This window comes from Suricata suricatta, chromosome 9 (genome assembly GCF_006229205.1).
Source record: "Suricata suricatta isolate VVHF042 chromosome 9, meerkat_22Aug2017_6uvM2_HiC, whole genome shotgun sequence".
NCBI lineage: Eukaryota > Metazoa > Chordata > Mammalia > Carnivora > Herpestidae > Suricata > Suricata suricatta.
The window spans coordinates 84,516,537-84,539,722 of record NC_043708.1 but is presented as its reverse complement, the minus strand read 5'-3'; the positions used below and the strand labels follow the sequence as shown (position 1 = coordinate 84,539,722).

At 38.1% G+C, this 23,186-nt stretch overlaps 1 protein-coding gene across 5 annotated transcripts in view; it reads right to left on the bottom strand.

Moving 5' to 3' along the window:
* Positions 1-821: 821 nt before the first annotated feature.
* Positions 822-23,186, bottom strand: part of TRIM69 (tripartite motif containing 69) — a 31,470-nt gene continuing 9,105 nt past the window's right edge. Inside the window, exons 2-7 of one of the 5 annotated variants that reach the window (XM_029950515.1) lie at positions 15,576-16,052; positions 14,455-14,550; positions 11,457-11,690; positions 10,677-10,699; positions 10,470-10,594; positions 822-1,417 (exon numbers count right to left, since the gene is read on the bottom strand). In XM_029950515.1, the coding sequence (XP_029806375.1) occupies positions 873-1,417; positions 10,470-10,594; positions 10,677-10,699; positions 11,457-11,690; positions 14,455-14,550; positions 15,576-16,052 (1,500 nt within the window). In that variant the 3' untranslated portion in view covers positions 822-872. Of the gene's footprint in view, positions 1,418-10,469; positions 10,595-10,676; positions 10,700-11,456; positions 11,699-14,454; positions 14,551-15,575; positions 16,053-23,186 lie in introns of those variants that run through there. The other 4 variants (XM_029950516.1, XM_029950519.1, XM_029950517.1 and 1 more) reach the window with 4 other exon arrangements.

Genomic DNA, 23,186 nt, shown 5'->3' with positions numbered 1-23,186 from the left:
TAAATGTATTTGAATACAGAAGAACAAGTACTCCCATAGACAGATTAAAGCAAGAAAAAGAGACCAAGAGAATCAGGTTCACTGGACTAAAAACTATCTTGAGAGAATTCAAGACAAGATTATTAACTAGCCCAGACCATTTCCTATTTTTTCTATAAATCTCTGGGGCATTTTAAAAGATATTTAAAAAATTTTTTATTTACTTTTTGACAAAGCGAGAGAGAGACAGAGCTCAAGCAGGGGAGGGGCAAAGGAAGAGGGAGACACAGAATCCGAAGCAGGCTCCAGGCTCTGGGCTGTCAGCACAGAGACCGATGTGGGGCTCGAACTCACGAACCGTGAGATCATGACCTAAGCTGAAGTTGGACACTTAACCAACTGAGCCACCCAGGCTCCACTGGAGAATTTTTTTAAATTACAGTAACAAGTTCTAGAAAATAACTGTATTGCTATTTTTATATTAAAAGGTAATTAAATAAGAGTACACATCTAAAAACGTATCTATTAAGAGTCTTGTGCTAAAAAAAAAAGAGTCTTGTGCTGAGATTAATGACAGCATAATTGAATTTCTGTGTACATTTGAATTGGGTTCCCAAGCATCCAAACTCAAGTTGCATTTTACTCCAGTAACAATAGTATGATGATCATTCTTGTGAAGAGTGGCTCCTGTATCGTGGAAGACCCCCGAGAATTAGAATGACATCTTGAAAGCTCCAAGGAAATCCACTTAGAACACTAAGAATGGAATTTGCTTTGTGAATCTTTTCTTCATTATTCTAGAGTTCCCCATAAATTGGGAAGAGAAACCAGTGAGACTGGTAAACCATTTCAATACCTCTTTAATAACACTCTGAATTTACACACTAGTATGACTAATTATGTGGATGTAAGATATGCAGTGGTTCTTTATTCTCTCCACCATCATTAAGGCAAGGGCAGAAATAGGGATAAAGTTTCTCCTGGAAAGTGCTACTGAAGGTATAGATATGGGCCATGGTTTTAGCATTGTAGAAGGACACCTGTCCTCCTTCATAATCCAGGTATATTCCCACCCTGTTGAGGTTGTCAGTCAGTTTTAGACTGCAAGAAGGCAAGTCCAGAGCCTTTAGATCAGTTTGGTTCCTTAGTCTTAAAAGCCAGAATCCTTGCTCAGGAGTTAGAGGACAGCTGCCCTTCCGAATGATGGATTCTCTGACGACTCCAACTGTCCATTTTGTCTTCTTTGTTACTTCTACTTCCCAATACCACTTTCCAGACGTGAAGCCTTTTGAGCCCAGCACAGCCACACTTGAGTCAAACCTCTCTGGATCATCAGGCATTACCTGCTTAACGTCACCATGCCACACACTGGTTTGGTTTTTGGAGAGCATCAGATTTGGGTGAGCTGTTTTAGGGTCCAGAGTTAAAGGAGATAGGCCTAGTAAGAAAAGAAAGCAGGGCAAGTGAGAAAAAAAAATGAATGCAAATTCCCATAGTAAATGACAGTATTTACATAGACATCAGTACTTTATCTTCCCGTGTACATATATACTCATAGGTAGGTAATCACTTATATGCTTTTTATTACTTTTTACCCATGTGGCTATATTCTAGATACCTTTTAATTTGTGGTAAAAATCTGACTTTACTCTGAAGCAATTTATGCTGTAACAAATATGTTGTAACAAACAATAAAAATAATATTAATCTGTTCTATCAAATGTAAGGAACTACAAATGCTGAAGGAATAAAGATTAGTTAAGTTTGTCTTGGGAGAACTTTCTAAGGACAAAAAGTATTTGTTATGATATAATTTCTGTGAGATATATTCTGGATGTATTGGATAAACAAAGGCAAGAAAGGAATAGGTTAAAAACAGTAGCTTATGTGGGAGGGAAGGTAAGTGCTTGCTTGTTACAGGCAGGTAAGTCTGAGCTACCTGGTAGGGTTCAGAGATCAATGGTGAGAAGTTTATATTTGGATTAATAGATAATGGGACTTTTGACATGTGGAGTGGTTTATACCACTTCTAGTTACAATGTGTGGTTAACAGTCTGGGACAAAATAGTACAGAAATGAAGAGTCAAGCTCTTAGAAACTTTCATAGCAATCTGACAGTAATTCTGTGTCAGTTGAATCTAATAATTAGACAGCTGGTCTTGTACTTTGTAATTTTTTTTAATTTCACTTTTTCAGGTAATTAATTTATGCTGTGTTCCACAAACATATCAGTCTATGATAGGTTGAGATTTTAAAAACTGGTCCTTAGGGGCACCTCGATGGCTCAGTTAGTTGAGCTTCCAACTTCAGCTCAGGTCATGATCTCAGTTTGTGAGTTTGAGCCCTGGATTCATTGCTATCAGTGCTGAAGCTGTCAGTGCAGAGCCCTTTTCAGATCCTCTGTTTCCCCCTCTTGATCCCTCTCCCACTTGCTCTCTCTCTCAGAAATAAATAAACATTAAAAATAAAACTGGTCCTTCACCACAGGTCATTTGATAAGCATTGGTTTAGACAAGAAGTGGGCAGCAGTCTAAAAAGGAACTTCTAAGTGAAGAGGTGTTGGAATCATATCAGCAAGAAGACACAAATTTTATCTGTAGGATAATCAAATCTTGGCACAAAATTTGATAAAGGAAACATAGAAACAATACGTTCACAGAAGGGACACAGACACATACAAGCATACATTTGTTGTTAATGGATTTATTTATCCTTGGAAGTGAGATCTATCCAGTCCAACTCTCTCTTCCCAGAAAAGTCAGTCTAATTTTTTATCATCTCGTCCAACAAGGGACTTTGTAGAATCCTGACTTTTTTCATACAGACTGAATCTTTCCTCCCTCATATATCCCCATTTACCTCTTTCCAATGCAAGGACTGGATGTCCTTTGAAGTGTCCTACAGACTTCTTACCGACCTTTTTAGAACCCTACTCTGCTTTTGTCATCAAGCCTCTGACACCTCCAGCTAATTCAGCCTGCCGTGGCTCTGAAGATTCCTAGGAGTCAGCTTTGCCTCCTCTCTTTTCTTCTCATACCATATTCAACCCAACAGTAAATTCTGTGTCAGCTCCACGTTTAAAATATATTCTGAGCCTATTCAGAATATAGAGACAGATAATTTCATAAATACTGCTGGCCTGGAACTATTGCAATAGCTTTTTAAATGTCCTGTCCCCACTCTTGGCCTTCTGCAACCTATTCTGTCATAACATGAATGAGGTCATCCATTTCTACTACTCAACGCAGTTGAATGCTTTCCATCAATCCCAAGATAAATTCAAGAGACCTTACAGAGCAAAGAGGACTTACATGATTTATCTACCTCTGTGACCTCATCTCCTAATACACACCTCCCTTATTTACTTTGATATATCACCTTTACCTTTTGGCTGTTCCTTGAATGTATCAAACTCATTCAGATTTTAAGGCCTTTACACTTTCTTTCCTTGTCCTCAAACACTCTTTCCCCATGTGGTTTATTCTTTCACTTTATTCCAGTCTTTGTTAATGCAGGTTCAGTAAGATGTTAGTGATAGAATCTAGGTAGGTATAGTGATGTTCACTATAAAATTCTTTAATCTTTTCTGTGTGTTTGGATATTTCCACAGTGAAACATAGGGAGGGGAAGTTACCTCTTCAAAGAAGTTCTTTTCTGGCCCTTCTGTCTAACATAGTATGTTCATCTATCTATCCATCACTCTCTATACCCTATCCTACTTTATTTTTTCTCATGAGTAATTACTTACTGAATGTACCTTACTTGATTTTCTTTACAGTGGCTATTTCTGTGTGAAATTACTTACTGTTATCATTGTCCATGTCCTCCATTAGAATATAATCTCTGAGAGGATGGGGACTTCATCTGTTTTATTTCCTTACATACCTTCAAAATTGGGAATTGTTCCTGGGTATTTAAGTAACTATTTGTTAAATAAATAAATGACTTCAGTCAAAGTTCCATCTGAATCCTTGACACCAACTAATTTCACCAAGCCTTGTATTTCTGTTATCCTTGGCCAAAACCATAATGTAGACCCATCCAGTGATTTATCCTCTAATGTACTCTTATCCCCAATATTGTTCTTTGCTTCCTGTACCTTCACCCATCCTTCCACCGCTCCTGACAAACCCTTTCCACTCTGCCCTTTACAACTCTCTCCCTAAGTAACTCTCCTGTATTCTCACTCTACAGAATTCTCTTATCCCCTCCTTACTTTAGCAGAAACCTGTTTCTTCTCCAAAAAATACAACTTGGAAAGTTCATGAGACTATTAATTTTCTAAATTCAGAGCCAGAGATCCAGGAGCCACCACAGCCACTACTAGACCCTACTCTAATCCTTATGCTCATGTAAAAATCACTCTTCTTTTGAGACCCTTGTCATTCCATCTCATATTACTCTCCATCTTTAGTTGATGTTATTATGTACAGACTTCCTGATTATATTCTCTGCACTTTGGGTTAACTTTACTCCACTACCCCAGCCCATCATCTCAAGGGATTTCACTATCCTTTTTTGTACAGCCATTTTTCCATCCTTGTAGGTCCTTGATTTTACTGCTAGTGATTTTTGACTCCATTATCTAAAATCTTAAACCCAGAAATTCCATGCTCTTATACTTTATTTTCTCTCATCTCTCCCTACAACCATTACTTGGCTTCATTAACAATTCTAATTTATGCTTCCTGGCTTAAAATCCTTCCCTAAACTGCTTAGCATTGACAAATTTATTGCCAATAACCTTATCATTTTTAACTGTCTGTAGCATTTGTCATGTAACTGTCCAACTCTGGATCTATCCAGCTGTCAAAATTCAAATGCCATTCCTGACCACTGCAGGAGAACTATCACAAAATTGTACATGTGCAGGTATTATTACAGATTCATTATTTCTACTCTGTGCTTGACCATCAGCACTCCTATATTTCCTAAATCAAACCCTCTCCAGTTTCTCACAACAGCAATTTCAGACTTTTGGCTCTCTCCTCAAACATCTATTCCTTCCTCACTGCCAGCAGATGATTTCTCCTGTTTCATAGAGAAACTATAGTACATCTTATAGGAATACCTCATTTGGTCCCACACATACTGCAAGTTCCATCTGATTAGAATTGTTTGCCTCTACTATTTTATCTCCTCTCCATTTTCAGAGGAAAGTCAGTACTTCTGTTTGCTAGATCTCACTGTCCCCTACTTCTACCAGTTATTCTTTGTCTTATACCATTGGTTTCTGTATTTCTTTAGGCTGATTTCCTTCAGTCTGTTTTAAAAAGTCTTCTTTTGGGGTGCCTGGCTGATTCCGTCAGAAGAGCATATGACTCTTGATATTAGGATCGTGGTTTCAAGCCCCACATTGGGTGTAGAGATTACTTAAATAATTTTTTTAAGTCCTCTTTTGACTCTGCTGCCATGTTCACATCCTCCCTTCTTAGTGAACCTTCTCAAGTGAGTGATCTATTTGCGTCACTATTGCCTCATTCCAAATCACTCCTGAACCCTTCACAATATAACTTCTACCCATTCCACCCTTTTATTTATTTATTTTTATGTTTCAGATTCCTCCTTTTCCTTTTATTTCTTTTTGAGAGAGACAGAGAGAGAGAGAGAGAGAGAGAGAGAGAATGCACAAGTGCATGAGCAGGGGAGGGGCAGAGAAAGAGGAGACAGAGAATCCCAAGCAGGTTCCCTGCTGTCAGTGCAGAACCCAATGCAGGGCTTGAATTCACGAACCATGAGATCATGACCTGAGCCAAAGTCAAGAGTAGGAGGTTTAACTGACTAAGCCACCCAGGCACACCCCCCACCGCCATTCCACTCTTTATAAATTGCCCTTATTGGAAGTTAATAACACACACCAGTACACTTACAGTCCCAGAAGCCAAACCTTGTAACTGACAGTGCAGAGAGAATGCCCTGCCAATCAGTGTGACTATTGCTCCAGAAGACATCTAGCCTGACTACAGACCCCACCCACCAACGAAAGCCTCTCAGGAGACAAGGTAGGGAGAGTACCCTAAAGTTCAGTGCAGCCACAGTCCTGGCAAATAGGCTGAAGGCAGGCATCTGGTCTGACTGCTGATACAGCCCAACTACAAGCCCATGATGGCCCCAGACTGGCCTCATAACATCACAAGGACCAAACCCAGCCCCCAGTGGGCAAAGTGGGCCTATGCAGCCCACTGGACTGAAAACAAATGAGGCTCAGCCACAATAGTAAGGTGCACACAACCCATAGGACACACTCTGAAGTTCCTGCTTCTGATAAACAGGGGACATTGTGCTACAGGCCACCACAGGACCTCTTCTTCATAAGGCCTCTATTTTCAAGATCAGGAGACATAAATGACTTTCCTAATACATCGAAACAAACCCAGAAAGTTAGATAAAATAAGGAGACAGAGGAATGTGTCCGAAATAAAAGAACAGGACAGAGGTGCCTGCTGACTCCTTTGGAAGAATGTGCAACTCTTCATCTTGGAGTCATGAGCTCAAGCTCTGTGTTGGGTGTGGAGATTACTTAAATAAATAAAACTTAAAAAGAAGAAGGAGGAGGGGGAGGAGGACAAACCACAGCAAAAGAGCTAAATTAAATGGAGATAAACAATATGCCTGACAAAGAATTCAAAGTAATGGTCATAGGATATTCACTGGACTTAAAAGTGGAGAATCTCAGTGAGACTTTCAACAAAGACACAGAAAACATAAAAAATCAGAGATGAAGAACTCAATAACTGAAATTAAAAATATACCAGTGGGGGATGCCTGGATGGCTTGGTCAGTTAAGCACCTGACTTCAGCTCAGGTCATGATCTCATGGTTTCTGATTTTGGGCCCCACATCATCCTCTGTGCTGACAGGATAGAGCCTGCTTGGAATTTTCTTTCTCTCTCTCCCTGCCCATCCTCAATTTGTGCTCCACTCATTCTCTCTCTCAAAATAGATAAATAAACTTTAAAAAACACACCAGAAGGAATCAGTAGTAGATAGTGAAGACAGAACAATGGATCGGCAAGCTGGAAAACAGAGTATTGGAAAGCAACCAAGCTGAAAAACAAAAAGAAAAAAGAATAATAAAAAATAAAAATAGATTAAGAGTATTCAGCAACATCATCAAGCATTATAACATTTACACTATAGGGATCCCAGAAAGAAAAGAGGAGAAAAGGGTGCAGAAAATTTATTTGAAGAAAAAATGGCTGAAAACTTTCTTAATCTGGAGAAAGAAATAGACACCCAGATCCAGGAGGCACAGAGAGCCTCAACCCAAGGAGGTCCACACTATGACACATAATAATTAATATGGCAAATAGCAGTGACTAGAGAATTTAAAAGCAGTGAGAGAAAAAACAGTTACATACAAGGGAATCCCCATAAGGCTATCAGCTGATTTTTCAGCAGAAATTTTGTAAACCAGAAGGAAATGGGATGATTTGTGCCAAGTGCTGAAAGGAAAAAAATCTTCAAGAATACTCTACTCAGCAAGGCTACTATTCAGTATAGAAGGAGAGAGAGTTTCTCAGGCAAACAGAAGTTAAAGGAGTTCATCACTGCTAACTCAGCCTTATAAGAAATGTTCTTTTTATAGTTTCTTTAAAGCTTATTTATTTATATTGAGAGAGCAAGAGCATGAGCTTGAATGGGTAAGGGGTAGAGAGAAAGAGGGAGAAAGAATCCCAAGCAGGCTCCATGCTGTCAGCACAGAGCCCAATATGGGGCTCAAACTCACAATCCATGAGGTCGTGACCAAGCTGAAATCAAGAACCAGACATGTAACTGACTGAGTCACTCAGGTACCCCCAGCCTTAAGAAACATTAAAGGGATTTCTTTGAATGGAAAGAAAAGGCCATAATCAGGAATAAGAAAATTAGGGGCGCCTGGGTGGCTCAGTCGGTTAAGCCTCTGACTTCGGCTCAGGTCAGATCTCACGTTCGTGGGTTTGAGTCCGGCATCAGGCTCTGTGCTGACAGCTAGCTCAGAGCCTGGAGCCTGCTTACAGTTCTGTGTCTCCTTCTCTCTCTGCCCCTCCCCCTCTCATGCTCTGTTTCTCTCTGTATCAAAAATAAATAAAACATAAAGAAAAAACATTAAAAAAATTAAGAAAATTAGGAAAGGAAAACATTTCAAAGGTAAATACAAATATAATAAAATTAGTAGATTAATCACATATAAAGCCAGTATGGAAGTTAAAGCACAAAATCATTAAAATCAATTATATGTATAAAAATCAGTCAAGGGATTCGCACAAAACATGGAGAGGGGGTAAAAATTTAGTGTGTTTAGAATGGGTTCAAATGTAAGTGACAACCAACTTATTGTAGACTGCTATCTGCTTAAGATGTTATAGACTGCTATAAGCATAAGATGTAAGTCTAATGGTAACCACAAATACAAAGCCTGTATTAGATCTGGAAAAAATAAAGAGAAAGAAATCCAAGCATATCACTCAAGAAAACCATCAATCCACAAGGGAAGAGAGCAAGAAAAGAAAGGAACAGAGAGCTACAAAATGACCGTAAAAGAAAATGGCAATAAATACATACATAAATATCAAAATGGCAATAGTTACTTTGAATGTAATTGGACTAAATGCTCCAATCAAAAGACAAAGGGTGACTGAATAAAAAAGCAAGGCCCATCTATATGCTGCTTACAAGAGACTCACTTAAAACCTAAAGGTACATGCAGGTTGAAAGTGAAGCAATGGTACAACATTTACCATGAAAATTGATGTGAAAAGAAAACTGTAGTACCAATAGTTATAGCTAACAAAATAAACTTTAAAATAAAGACTGTAACAAGGGACAAAGAAGGATACTACATAATGATAAATGGAACAATACAATAAGAGGATATAACAATTGTCAATATTTATGCACCCAACATAGGACCACCTAAGTACATAAAGCAACTATTAACACATACAGGAAGAAATTGATGGTAATAAAATAATAAAGGATTTTAATACTCCACTTACATTAATGGATAGATCATGCAGACAGAAAACCAACAAGTAAACAGTGGCTTTGAATGACACATTGGACCAGATGGATCCAATAGATATATTTGGAACTTTCCATCCAAAACCAGTGACATACACATTCTTTAAAAGTGCAATGGAACATTCTCCACAAGAGATTATATGTGAGACCACAAAACAAGTCTCAGCAAATTCAGAAAAATTGAAAGCATATCATGCATCTTTTCTGACCAAAATAATGTGAAACTAGAAATCAGTCACAAGAAAAAAATCTGGAAAGAACACAAGTACATGGAGGCTAAGTAACATGCTACTAGTTGAATGGGTCAACCAAAAATCAAAGAGGAAATTTAAAAAATACATGGATAGAAATGAAAATAGAAACCCAACATTCAAAATCTTTGGGATGCAACAAAGTTATTCTAAGAGGGAAGTTTATAGCATATAGGCCTACCTCAAGAAGCAAGAAAAATCTCAAACAACCTAACTTCTGCCTAAAGGAGCTAGAAAAAGAAGAACAAACAGAGCCCCAGGCTAATAGAAATCAGTGAGAGGGGGTGCCTGGGTGGCTCAGTTCGTTAAGCATCTGACTCTTGGTTTCGGCTCAGGTTATGATCTCAGTTTTGTGAGTACGGGCCCTGTACTGGGCTCTGTGCTGATGGTGCAGAACCTGCTTGGGATTCTTTCTCTCTGTCTCTCTCTCTGCCCCTCCCCCATCCATGCTGTCTCTGTCTCAAAATAAATAAATTTTATTTTTTAATATATTTTTAATGTTTATTATTTTGAGAGAGAGAAACAGAGTGTGGGCGGGGGAGGGACAGAGAGAGGGGGAGACACAGAATAAAAGCAGGTTCCAGGCTTTGAGCTGTCAGCACAGAGCCTGATGTGGAGCTCGAACTCACAGACCAAGAGATCATGACCTGAGCTGAAGTCGGACGCTTAACCAACTGAGCCACCCAGACACCCCCAAAATAAACAAACTTAAAAAAAAAAACACAAAATATAAAGAAAAATAAATTAACCTGCATTTACCTTTGAAAACTTCCATGGCTGGTGTGAGGGAAACAAGAGGCAGGTTATTGTGTAGGATGAATTTTACTATCACTAATGGAATCACTGCTATCTGTTGGCTCAATGGTGTCTTTTTCTTTTTGTGTAACTTTAACAAGGAACCTATCCAATAACACTTGATTTTGCCTTCTTTTGAGGATTTCATAGATGTGACATTGCATTGACAATTACCCACAATCCCACACACACAGAGAGAAAAGAACTATTGGCTTAGTTGTGATCATGTGACATTTGGCATCACGTACTGCTTGTCTTGCAACATCACTTGTTTATCAAGTTAAAATTTATTAGAAATGTTTGCTTGTCTGGCAGAACACTCACAGAACAAGTTACTCTCAATCCAAGGTTTTACTGTACTAATTAGGGCCACAGAAGAGTTCCCACAGACGAATCAGAGATTAGGAGCCCCAAGAGCCAATAGCTACTACCCTCTGATACCTGGGGAGAGAGAGGATTCCATTTCCCTCCACATCATGTACTGGATGGGACCTTTGTACAGGCCTGGGTTCAACTTTCTGGAGATAAGCTCTCTGGGTATCAGCACTTCTGTTCCTTGTTCCAAGCTGCAGGGAACATAAATCACTTATTTTTAGACATTCTCCGGGAGCTGAAGGAAAGCTATTAATACCACATAGAAACACTTACCTATCCAAGAGAGATGTGATATCCTAGAAGAGAAAAGGAGTAATAAAGAAGTTAGATGCCTGCTCATCAACTCCAGAAATTTCTTTGGTGATGTTGGCCACCAGCAGAATTTTATCATCAATACTGAGATTCTGTGTAGATGTCTCCATTCCATTCACCATCAATTCCTCCCAACCTTCATATGTCTTTTCTGATTAGTATCCTTCATCTAACCCAGGATAAAGTGGCCTTATCTTATTCTGATTTTCTAGTGTTCCCTCTTACATGGAACAAGGGAGAAATTAATAGTTAAGCTGTTTCTAACTGTACTTTCAGATGGTCTCAGGAGAAAATCTGAGGCCCAAAGCTACTTTCCCTTACTTTGGTTAAGTAAACTTTTGAATGTTAAGGGGATAATCAATGATACTTCAGAGGTGTAGCTTCAGATAGTAAATATTGGCAAACACCTTTCAAACAGGTCAGTTGAAAGCCAATCTAAGATACAACTTGGGTTGCAACATTCTCATTTTTGAGAAATAAACCTTCAAAAAAATTTAAGGGGAAACATGAAAATATTAATAGATACTGTTATTAAGGGCATTTATTATCTTTTTTTAGAAGGGTGAAAGCAAAGCTTTCTATTGAGTGTAAGGCAAAAGTAGCCTTCTGCTTTTCTCCCAGAGAACCTTAAAAGCACTACAGCAGGTTTTCCCCCTCCTGGTGGGGAAAAGCTGCTTCCACATCTTTTCCAACCCTCTTCCCCCCAACTAGTGTACCCCTAATGTTCATATGGAGTCTTACTTTGAGAAAGTCGAAGGGATTCTGCTCTTCCAATCGTGTCTGGATGCTCACCAACATCTCATTGGCTAGTAGACACTGTTCCTGAAGCTGGTTCAGATTCAGCTCCATCTCGTCATTCAAGGCTTTCCCATCTTCTCGGAGCTCATTTAAAATGTCCTTTTCTTTGCTGTGCAGGAACTGATGTAGCTTTATAAACTCCAAGGAGATGTGTTGCTGCAGATGTAGCTTGTTTTCCTGGAAACCTCCATGATCATCACCATGGTAATTACTGAGACTAGCACTTGGGGATGGGGGCCCACACCACCAGCACTCACACAATGTGGGAAATACCATAACAGGAAAATGCATAAAAATGACTTTTGAGTATCATCACTTAACCATACTAAAAGGAATCCTTTGGGAGATTTACTTTGTTTTTCTGTTAGTTTAATAGGTTAGGCATGCAATCATCAAAAGTAGTCTTTAAGTTCCCATTACAGTACTGAGATGGTAACCAATGCCCTATTAAATAAGGCTGTAGGGTTAGGTTAATTAATTAATTAAAAATTCTAGAATGAATGATAGTACCTTCCTACCCAGACGTACAAACCAATGTCTACTAAGTGATGCTGTCAGACTGAGGCTATAACAAGGCTGAAAGAACTATTCTTATTTAGCAATCAGAGTTGGGGGGATGCCACTTCTACTGCCAAGACAACACAGAAGAAGCAGGAGATGGACAATGTCTGAAGCGCTGAAATTGAGAACTCTGCTACACTTAACACCCTTGTTCTTGGTAACTTTAACATCCTGAGGGGTGAGCTATCTGACACCCTTATCTCAGATCCTTATCCTTATCCTCCTCATTTCTAGTGATCTCTCCTTGATCTACTCATTATTTTAATCACACAGGATTTTATCATCCCCAACCATTTCACTATCTCCAAAATTAACTTCTTTCCAAAAAATGTTTTAAGTTTATTTACTTTGAGAGAAAGAGAGAAAGGTCATGAGTGGGAGAAGGGGCAGAGAGAGTGGAGAGAGAGAATTTCAAGTAGGTTCCACATGCTGTCAGTGCAAAGCCCAATGTGGGGCTTCAACTTACAAACCATGAGGTCATGACCTGAGCCAAAATCAAGAGTCGGATGCTTAACTGACTGAGACATCCAGAAACCCCAAAATTAACTTATTATGCTCACTCATACCTCTATGGCAACAATTATTGGGTCTCGTTGAAACCGCTTATTCATTGACCACCTCCCTCCATGTCTGTTCATCATCTTCTCTCTCTCTATGTCCCCTCTTGTCCAGCTTGGATTCTATGGTCCATCATAATGGCACACTTACAATTCACTCTGTCCTCTAGCTCACACTTTTCCTTTTACTTATTTCACCACTATTTCTCAGTCTTATTTATTGGTTCTGTGTCCTCTAACCAAGCTCTGAATATTAGAGTTATTTGATACTCTTTCCCCTTCTCATTCTACATTTTCTTTCTAGATAATCTCCTCTCCTCACACAGATTTAAATCAATCTGTATGCTAACTTACTTTCAACTATTTGACATTTTCACTCACTCTGACATCTAATCAGTCATCACATAGGTTTTTTGTTTTGTTTTACTCTCCAGAGCATATGCCAAAGCTGCTTATTTCTATCTCCACTGCTTCTCTAGTCTAAGCCACCCTCACTATTCTCTAGGATCACTGCAGTAGCCTTCTAGCCATTACCCTGTCATTGTCTCTTCTCACAGCCACTAGACTGATATTTTCAAAATGAGATGAAATCATGGCCTATTTAAATGGCTTATTATTCATAGGATGAAGTTCAAGATTCCTAATGTTATCTCCAAGGGTCCAAATAATTGGGCCCATATCTACCTCTTCAATCTCATTTTGTGTACTATGATCTAATTTTATTCGCCTTCTCTCTGTTTAACATAGCAACTAGCTTCCTATCAGGACTTTTGCACATGCTCTCTGCTCTTCATAGAACATTCTTCTCTAGGCCACTTCCTTCATATTCCCCTCAACCATTTCCCTTGGCTAACTTACTTATCCTTGAGTTCTCAATTTTTAATAGGTGATTTCTTCAGAAAATACCCCTCCCTAGCCTAAATTATTTCTTCATGTATATGCTCTTGTAGCACCCTTTATTTTCATTCATAGTAATTATCACAGTTGTCATTTTATTGCTATTAATGGGACCATTTAATCCCATTAATCTGTCTCCCACCCTAGTGTAATATAGTATGTAGTATAATGCCTTACCCACTCAATAAATTTTTTTTGAATGAATGAATGTTGACTGTAATAGCTGAAGTAGGAACTCTTAGAACAATAACAGCACTCTCTGGAGACATCATTATTTCCATCTATCCTCCTTCTTTCTCTCATTATACCCATTTCTGTACAATGCCAAATGCCAGAGAATACTCTCCTCCGTAGAATAATTAATGAAGAAACAGTCCCATAACCCAGGGACTGCTTTGCCAAGTTTCTAACTATTAATTGGTCTTAGGCCCCTGGGAAGTTAACAGTATAATACAGCAATAGTTTATTTAGTTTGAGCTAGGGAAGATCAAATCAGATGATAAAAACCAGCAATCCAGGAGACCTTCAATCAGAGTAGCCTGATTGTAAATTCAAAGAAAAGAAAGGTATTTCTTTGGACATAGCAATCTTTACTGCATTTTTCTGATAATTTCCTTATTTTGCCATATATAAAGGGAAAGACCAGGCAGATCACAAACCCAGAACAATCACCTAGTGATGGGGACATAAGAAGGATCAGCATGTATCAGAAAAGGTCAGTCTGCTGTCTCTATTGATCATCCACTGAGAACTTACTTCACTGCTTTATTTCCTCCCACCCTACAGTGTCCATTTTCTAATGCTATATCCCAGGTGCCACTTAGTGTGTCGATAATACACACATAGGCACCTTTCCACTCACATGGCTGACGTTACAAGGAAAGTGTTCCAAGTCTTTCTCATAACCTCTCTCCCCTGCTCCTCACCTTGTAAGCAGCAATAGCATCTTTCTGCATATTCTTCAGAGACTGAAGTTCCTTCAGTGTCGCCCCCAGTTGACCCTGGTGGATGGTGAGCTCCTCCTGGGAATACCACATAAAATTAATCTATACTAACTTGGGAGATGAAAGGCCATAGGGGCATCTCTCCTAAAGCCCCGTGTCAGAAGAAAAAAAAAAGCAAGTTCTCACTGCAAAAGTCTTTCCCCTGAACTACAATCCCTGTCTCTTCCAGGAATTGTGAAGAAAATAACAAGCAGCAGAAAAAACTAGTTTTAAGCTCTTATTAGCTTACTGTAGCGGTTTGAAGAAGGTAATAGAACTCTACGTCTTATACTCCAGTTACACTGATCTCACTATCTCTGCTTTTATTTACGTTGTTATCACTTAGAACAATCATTTCCCACTTCTGCCCATTCAAATGCAAATTATTTCCCAATTCAAGCTTTCCTTCGCCACACATTCCCTATTTCAGTTTTCTCTAATCGTCTCTGAAATTCTAAATATTTACGAATAATACAAATGTGATGAAATTTAGCTCTCAATAGTAGACTATATTGTTTTTGTTGTTTTATTCATTTTGAACTTGCCTAAATTTCAAGACTTTTACATTTTTTTTAATGTTTATTTTAGTTTTGAGACAGAGAGAGACAGAGCGTGAACAAGGGAGAGGCAGAAAGAGAGGGAGACACAGAATCTGAAACAGATTCCAGGCTCTGAGCTAGCTGTCAGCACAGAGCCAGATGCAGGGCTCGAACCTGCAAACTGTGAGATCATGACCTGAGCTGAAGTTGGAAGCTTAACCGACTGAGCCACCCAGGCAATATCTTGTACATCCATATTCTACACAGTGTCTAGTAGAGTGCTGTCATTGCAGGGTATAAGTAAATATTTGATTTTGGCAGGGGGGGAATAGGCCTAGTGTTCCTCTACTGCTCCTTTCCTATCATCAGCAACTCTAGAGAAAGAACGTTGCAAGATATGTTGTATTTTCTAAGCTTACTAATAATCATCTGAATAAAGGGGTGGGGTTAGAAGAAAGAAGAAACCCTACAAAAGATTTTTCCCAGCTCTCCTAAGGCATTATTCAAGTCCCAGGGCTCACCCACCATGAAGAAATGGACAGCATCAGAGATCTGCAGGAAATCTTTAGACTGCCCCACAGACAACCGAGCATCTTTGCATTGAAAGCAGATCAGTTTCCCATCTGGCTTACTGAATAGTTTCAGGTTCTCTCCATGCTCTGGGCACTGTGGATGGCCTTTGAGTAAGGGTAGCTTCTTAATCTTCTCTACCAGCTTCTCCAGTACAAGGTTGAATGTACAGTTGCTATATTGACATAGCATCTTACACTCAGGACAGAATGTTTCCTTTGCTTGCTGCTTCCAAAAGTTTTGGATACAAGCCTGGCAGAAGTTGTGGCCACAGCTTAGCATCAATGGATCACAGAACCAATCATTACACAGTGGGCAGTGTAGCTCCTTAGTAATATCTTGTATCTGCACTTTAGAGGGTAGCTGGGTAATCAGATCATGTACTTCACCATAGTTGCCTGGGTCGATGTTGGAAGAGGGTCTGGAAGATACCTTTGGGAAAAAACAGCTAAAATGAGTTTATCTTTCTTGCTTCCCATTTCAGCACTCCAAGATAGTGGGCTCCGTTCCTTTTTTCTTTTTTTTTTTTTTTTTTTGAGGGAGAGACAGAGAGACAGAGTGTGAGGGAGGGAGGGGCAGAGAGAGAGGGAGACACAGAATCTGAAACAGGCTCCAGGCTTTGAGCTGTCAGCACAGAGCCCAATACAGGGATGGAACTCACCAGCTGAGCTGTGAGTGAGATCATGACTGGAGCCTAAGTCAAACACTTAACCAACTGAGCCACCCAGGCGCCTCTAGTGGGCTGTATTCCTAAAGGAGCTGAGACGGTGCAGCCAGAGTAAATGCACTAGTTTCCTCTTTGAAAGTGATCTGATAAATTCATTATTTTCAAACATTATCATTTATTCCTACTCCCAACTCTATTTAAAATAGAATAGAGAACTAAGGCAGAAAAATCAAGAGTGTTCAAAAATGAACACTATTTTGAAAAATGTTTTCAGTTCATCCCCCTCCACCCCCTTTCCCCATTTATCAGTTGAAAGTTTTACTTTCAATTTCCACTCTACTAGTTATTTCCTTTTTGTTTTGTTTTCTACAAGTCATGTATAAAGAATTGGAAGATCAATCAGATTCTTCAGTGACATAATCTCATCAATCATAATATCATCCTGGCCTTTCTTCCTCCTTTTTAAAGAACACATTACAGAAATAACATATGTACAGAAAAATGCAGAATCATGCATACAACTCAATGACTTTTCACAAAATGAGCACATCTGTGTAATCATAACCCTGATCAGGAAACAGAAAACTATCACCATTCTAGAAGTCCCCCAGAGGCCTGCTTCAAGTACTATCCCTCATCAAGGTTGACCTCTATCTTGACTTCCAACACCATACATTAGTTTTGCCTGGTTTTGAATTTTATATAAATACAACCATGTACTCTTTTGTTGACTTTTGTTATGAGATTTATACATATTATTCTATGTAATTATAGTCCATACATCTTCATGGCTATAATAGTATTGCATTGTATGAATATACCATAATTTATTTCTCCATTCCACTATTGATAGACCTTTGGGTAGTTACCAGTTTGAGGCTATTATAAACAGTGTTGCTGAGAACATTCCTGTTCATATGTATACATACATATATTTTTTTTCTTGTTATATACCTTAAAAGTGGGAGTGGGCCATAGGATTGGAACATATTCACCTTACTAGATATTGCCACACTGTTCTAAGTGGCAGTATCAATTTACACTGCCCCCAGTGCTGTCCCATACCCTTGTGAAGACAGTAAATTCACTTTAGCCATTCTGGTAGGTATGCACTTGTATTACACTGTGGCTTTATTCTGTTTGCCTGATGACTATGGATATTGGGCCCATTTTCATATGTTAATTGTCCATTTCATTTCCCCTTTTGGTGAGGTGCATATTCAGTGTCTTTTTATTTATTCATAAGAGTTCATTATTAGTGTATAGCAACAATAGATTTCTGTATATAATTTTGTATCCTAAAACTTTACTGAATTCATTTATTAGTTCTCATAGTTTTCGGAGGGGTCTTTAGGGTTTTCTATGCATAGTATTATGTCATCTGCAAATAGACAGTTTTAGTTCTTCCTTATCAATTTGGATGCCTTTTCTTTCTTTTTCTTCTCTGATTGCTCTAGCTAGGACTTCTGGTACTATGTTGAATAAAAGTGGTGAGAATGGGCATCCTTGTCTTCTTGTTCCTGATCTTAGAGGAAAGCTTTCAGCTTTTCACCATTACATATGATGTTAGCTGTGGGTTTGTCTTATATGGCTTTTATTATGCTGAGTTACATTCCCGCTACACTTGTTTTGTTGAGAGTTTTTATGGGGAATGGATGTTGAATTTTGTCAAATGCTTTTTTTGCCCTTGAGATGATCATATGATTTTTATCCTTCACTTTGTTAATGTGAAGTATCACATTGATTGATTGGTGGATATTCTTGTGTCCCTGAAATAAAACCCACTTGATCTTGGTGAATGATCCTTTTAATGTATTATTGAATTTGGTTTGCTACCATTTTGTTGAGTATTTTTGCACTTATGTTCATCAGGGATATTGGCTTGTAATTTTATTTTTATATAACATCTCTATCTGGTTTTAGTATGAGAGTAATGTTGGCCTCATCCAATGAATTTGGAAGAATTTCTTACTCTTCAATATTTTAGAACAGTTTGAGGATAATAGGTATTAACTCTTCTTTAAATGTTTGATAGCATTTATCTATGAAGCTGTCTAGTTCTGGGTTTTTGTTTGTTGGAAGTTTTCTGGTTTGTTTTTATTCAATTTCATTACTAGTAATCAGTCCAGTCAGATTTTCTACTTCTTTCTGATTCAGTCTTAGAAGATTGCATGTTTCTTGGAATTTATCTGTCTCTTCTAGGTTGTTCAATTTGTTGGCATATAATTTTTCTAGTAGTCTCATTACCCTTTGTGTTTCTATGATATTGGTTGTTACTTCTCCTTCACTTCTGAGTTTATTTGAATTTTTTATTTTTCTTTCTTTTTTTTAATTTGTTAACGTTTTTTTTATTTTTGAGTGAGAGGGAGAGGGAGAGAGAGAGAGAGAGAGAGAGCGAGCAGAGAGCAGGGGACAGTCAGAGAGAGGGAGACAAAAATCAGAAGCAGGCTCCAGGCTCTGAGCTGTCAGCACTGAGCCTGATGTGGGGCTTGAACCCATGAACTGTGAGATCATGACCTGAGCTAAAGTCAGCCGCTTAACCAACTGAGTCACCCAGGTGCCCCTTGTCTTATTTTTCTTGATGAGCCTGCCTAAAGATTTATCAATTTTATATATTTTTTCAAAGCTTTTGATTTTATGGATCTTTTCTGTTGTTATTTTTAGTTTCTATTTCATTCATTTCCACTCTGATCTTTATTATTTCCTTCATTCTACTAACTTTATGCTTTGTTTATTGTTCTTTTCTAGTTCCTTTAGGTGAAGGTTAGACTATTTATTTGAGATTTTTCTTGTTTCTTGAGGAGAAAGTGTGTCACTCTAAAAACCCCCTTAAAACTGCTTTTGCTACATCCCAAAGATTTTGGAATGTTGACTTTACATTTTCATTTGTGTCAAGGTATTTTTTAATTTAGCTTTTATTTCTTTCTTGACCCATTGGTTGCTTAGTAGCAGGTTGTTTAGCCTCCAAGTCTTTGTGTTTTTTCCAGTTTTTCTTATAACTGATTTCCAGTTACATACTGTTATAGTAAAAAAAGACACTTGATATGATTTCACTCTTCTTAAATTTATTGAGATTTGTTTGGTAGCCTAATATGTGATCTGACTTGGGGAATGTTCCATGTGTACTTGAAAATAATGTGTATTCTGCTGTTTGGGGATGGAATATTCTATACATATCTGTTAAGTCCATCTGGTCTAATATTTTGTTCAGGCCAGTGTTTTCTTACTGCTTTTCTGTCTGGATGATCTATGTATTGATGTGGTTGAGATGTTAAAGTCCCCTACTGATATTGTATTATTGTCAACTTTTCCCATTATGTCTGTTAATTTTTGCTTTATATATTTAGATGCTCCCAAATATATATATTGGAGGAATGGATTTTTACAATTGTTATATCTTCTTATTGGATTGATCACTTTATCATTATGTAATTCTCTTTTTGTCTCTTATTACAGTTTCGTTTTAAAGTCAATTTTCCTGACATATGTATTGCTACCTCAGCTTTTTTTTTTTTTTCCATTTGCATAGAATATATTTTTCTATTCCTTCATTTTCAGTGTATATGTATCTTGGTCTAAGGTGAGTATCTTGTAGGCAGCATATAGTTGGGTCTGTTCTTTATCCATTCAGTCACTTTGTACCTCTATTTTGCAGCATTTTAAGTACTAAATTGAGTTTAGTATTTAAAATTGAAAAAATTGAATTCAGGACTGACATCACTGAGTTCTCCAGGGAGAACTCCAAAAACAACTATTAAATTTCCAAAACTCTAAGAATCAGCTTTTGCAGAACTTTGGGACCTAGTCAAAGGATGGGAGGGACACCTGGGTGGCTCAATAAGTTAAGCAACCAACTTTAGCTCAGGTCATGATCTCACAGTAAAAGAGCTCAAGCCCCACATAGGGTAAGCAGTGCAGAGCCTACGTGGAATTTCTCACTCCTCTCTCTGCCCCTCGCTCACTCGTGCCCTCTCTCTCAAAACCAACAAACAGACAAACAAACAAATGAATAAAATAAGTGAAAGGATGGGAAAATGTATTATATACAAGTACTTACCAGAAGAGAGATGGAGAAGCTATAGTAATATTAAACAAAATATTATGGCAAATAATAAGACAAAAACTTGTGGCATGTGGTGAAAGCTAAACTCATAGCTAAGCATATAGTGATAAACACCTACAAAAATCAAACAGACAGACTAAACCCAAATCTAGCAGAAAGAATTACATAGATTAGAATGGAGACAAATGAAATAGAGACTAGAAAAACAAAAGAGAAAAATTAATGAAACCAAAAGTTGATTCTTTGAGAAATATCCACAAAATTGACAAATCTTTGACAAGACTAATGATTTTTAAAAAGAGAGAGAAGTCTGGAATTACTAAAATCAGAAATGAAAGTGCAGACATTAATTTGGACCTTAGAACTCAAAAAAGGTTCATAAGAAAATACCATAAACAAGTGTATGCCGACAAATTGATAACCTAGGTGAAATGAAAAAAATCCTAAAAACATATAAGCTACCAAAACTGACTCAAGAAAAAAAGTAAATCTGGGGCATCTGAGTGGCTCAGTCGGTTAAGTGTCCAACTTTGGCTCAGGCCATGATCTTGCAGTCTGTGAGTTCGAGCCCCATGTCAGGCTCTGTGCTGACAGCTCAGAGCCTGGGGCCTGCTTCGGATTCTGTGTCTCCCTCTCTCTCTGCCCCTCCTCCACTCACGCTCTGTCTAAAAAATGAATAAACATTAAAAAATTAAAAAAAAAGAAAAAAGATAAATCTGAATAGACCTATAATAAGAGATTAAACTAGTAATCAAGAACTTACCAATAAAGAAAAGCCCTGGCCCAGATGATTTTGCTGGTGAATTCTAGCAAACATTTTAAAGAATTAACATCAATCTTCAAACTCTTTCAGAAAATAGAATAGGTGGGGACTCCTTCTAACTCAGTCTGTGAGGCTAGCACTATCCTGATATGAAAGCCAGATAAATATATAACAAGAAAATTAGTTCACAGGAGAATGAAAAGACAACTCACAAACTGGGGGAAATATTTGAGAAGTCTATACCTGAGAGGTATAGTATCCAGAATATATAAAGAACTCCAACAATTCAACAGCAAAAAGACAAATAATTTAAAAATGAACCAAGAACTTGAATAGACATTTCTCCAAAGAAGATAGGCAGATGGGCAGCAAAGCACCTCATTAAGGAAATGCACATTGGATTGGTTCATATCAACTAGAATTGTTACAGGTTTTTTTTAATGGAAAATAACAAATACTGGTGGAGATGTGAAGAAATTGGAGCCCTCATACATTGCTGTTGAGAATATAAAATGGTATAGCCACTAAGGGAAGAAGTTTGGCAGTTCCTCAAAAAGTTAAACATAGCATTAATATATGACCATTTCACAACTAGGTATATACTAAAAGAACTAAAAACAGGTATTCAACAAAAACTTGTACATAAAATATTAATAGCAGCACTATTCACATTAACCTCAGGTAGAAACAACCCAAATGTTCATCAACTAATGAATGGATAAACAAATTGTGGCATATGCATGAAATGAAGGATTATTCCATCTTAGAAAGGAATGAAGTACTGATACATGCTACAACATGAATGAACCTCAGAAACCTTATGCCAAGTGAAAGAAGCCAAGCACAAAAGATTACATATTATATTATTCCATTTGTATGAAATATCCAGAAAAGGTAAATGCATAGAGACAGAAAGCAAATTAGTTGTTGCCAAAGGCTGGAGGGAGGGAGAAATGGGGAGTGACTGCTTAACAGGTATGGGATTTCTTTTGGGGTGGTAAAAATATTTTGGGGATGCCTGGATGGCTCAGTTGATTGAACATCTGACTTTGGCTCAGGTCATCATCTCATGGTTCATGGTTTGAGCCCCACACTGGCTCTGTGCTGACAGCTCAGAGCTTGGAGCCTGTGTCAGATTCTGTGTCTCCCCTTTCTGTCCCTCCCCTGCTCACACTCTGTCTCTCTCTGTCTCTCAGAAATAAACAAATGTTTAAAAAAAGTTTTTTAGTATTTTGGAAGTATATAGAGGTGATAGTTACGTAATATTGTGAATGTGCTAAATGTCACTCACTGAATTGTACACTTTCAAATAGCTAATTTTATGTTATGTAAATTTTTCTTCAATTAAAAAAAATTGAAGCTATATCTGACTCCAGAGCCAAAATTTTTATACTGAACAGTATCCTATCTTTAGGAATGCTGTATTGTAGCTACCATTTGATGTGTAGCCACCAGAAATGCCTTCAATCTCAATACCTAAGAATCTGATGAGGTAAACATTTCATAATGCCATCTCCGTCCTAATGCCCAGACTTCCTAGGGCATTAAATTAAGTAAAATAGAGAGGCTCTACCCATAAGCTGCTCACATCTGGGTCTCCACTAACGTTTATATGTCAGGATAAAGTACAACTAGAAGCCCATGGCACATTCTTCTTTTCACTTCCCAGACCCCCTACCCTGTCCCATATACTTCATAATCACATGTGTGGAAAGCCCAGTCCACACAACCAAGCTTCATACACACACACACACACACACACACACACACACACACACACACACACCAGTACACAGCTGCCCTGTGGGAGCTATTGAGGCCCTAGCAGTAGGCTCAGAATCTTTTGGGCAGAGAATTTTAGAGTCTTGGATACACAGTATGTGATTCAAAGTAGAAGAGGGCAAAAAAGTAGCTACCTTTTACATAGGAAATGAATGATTAATTCTTTGGTGTTGTAAAAGCAACTTCATTTAAACATAACCACCCCCACCACCAAAAAAAGAAGAGGAAAAAAAAGTAACGAAAATAATAAGGGAAAAACCCAAGACACACTTCCTAGGGGAAAAAGAAAAA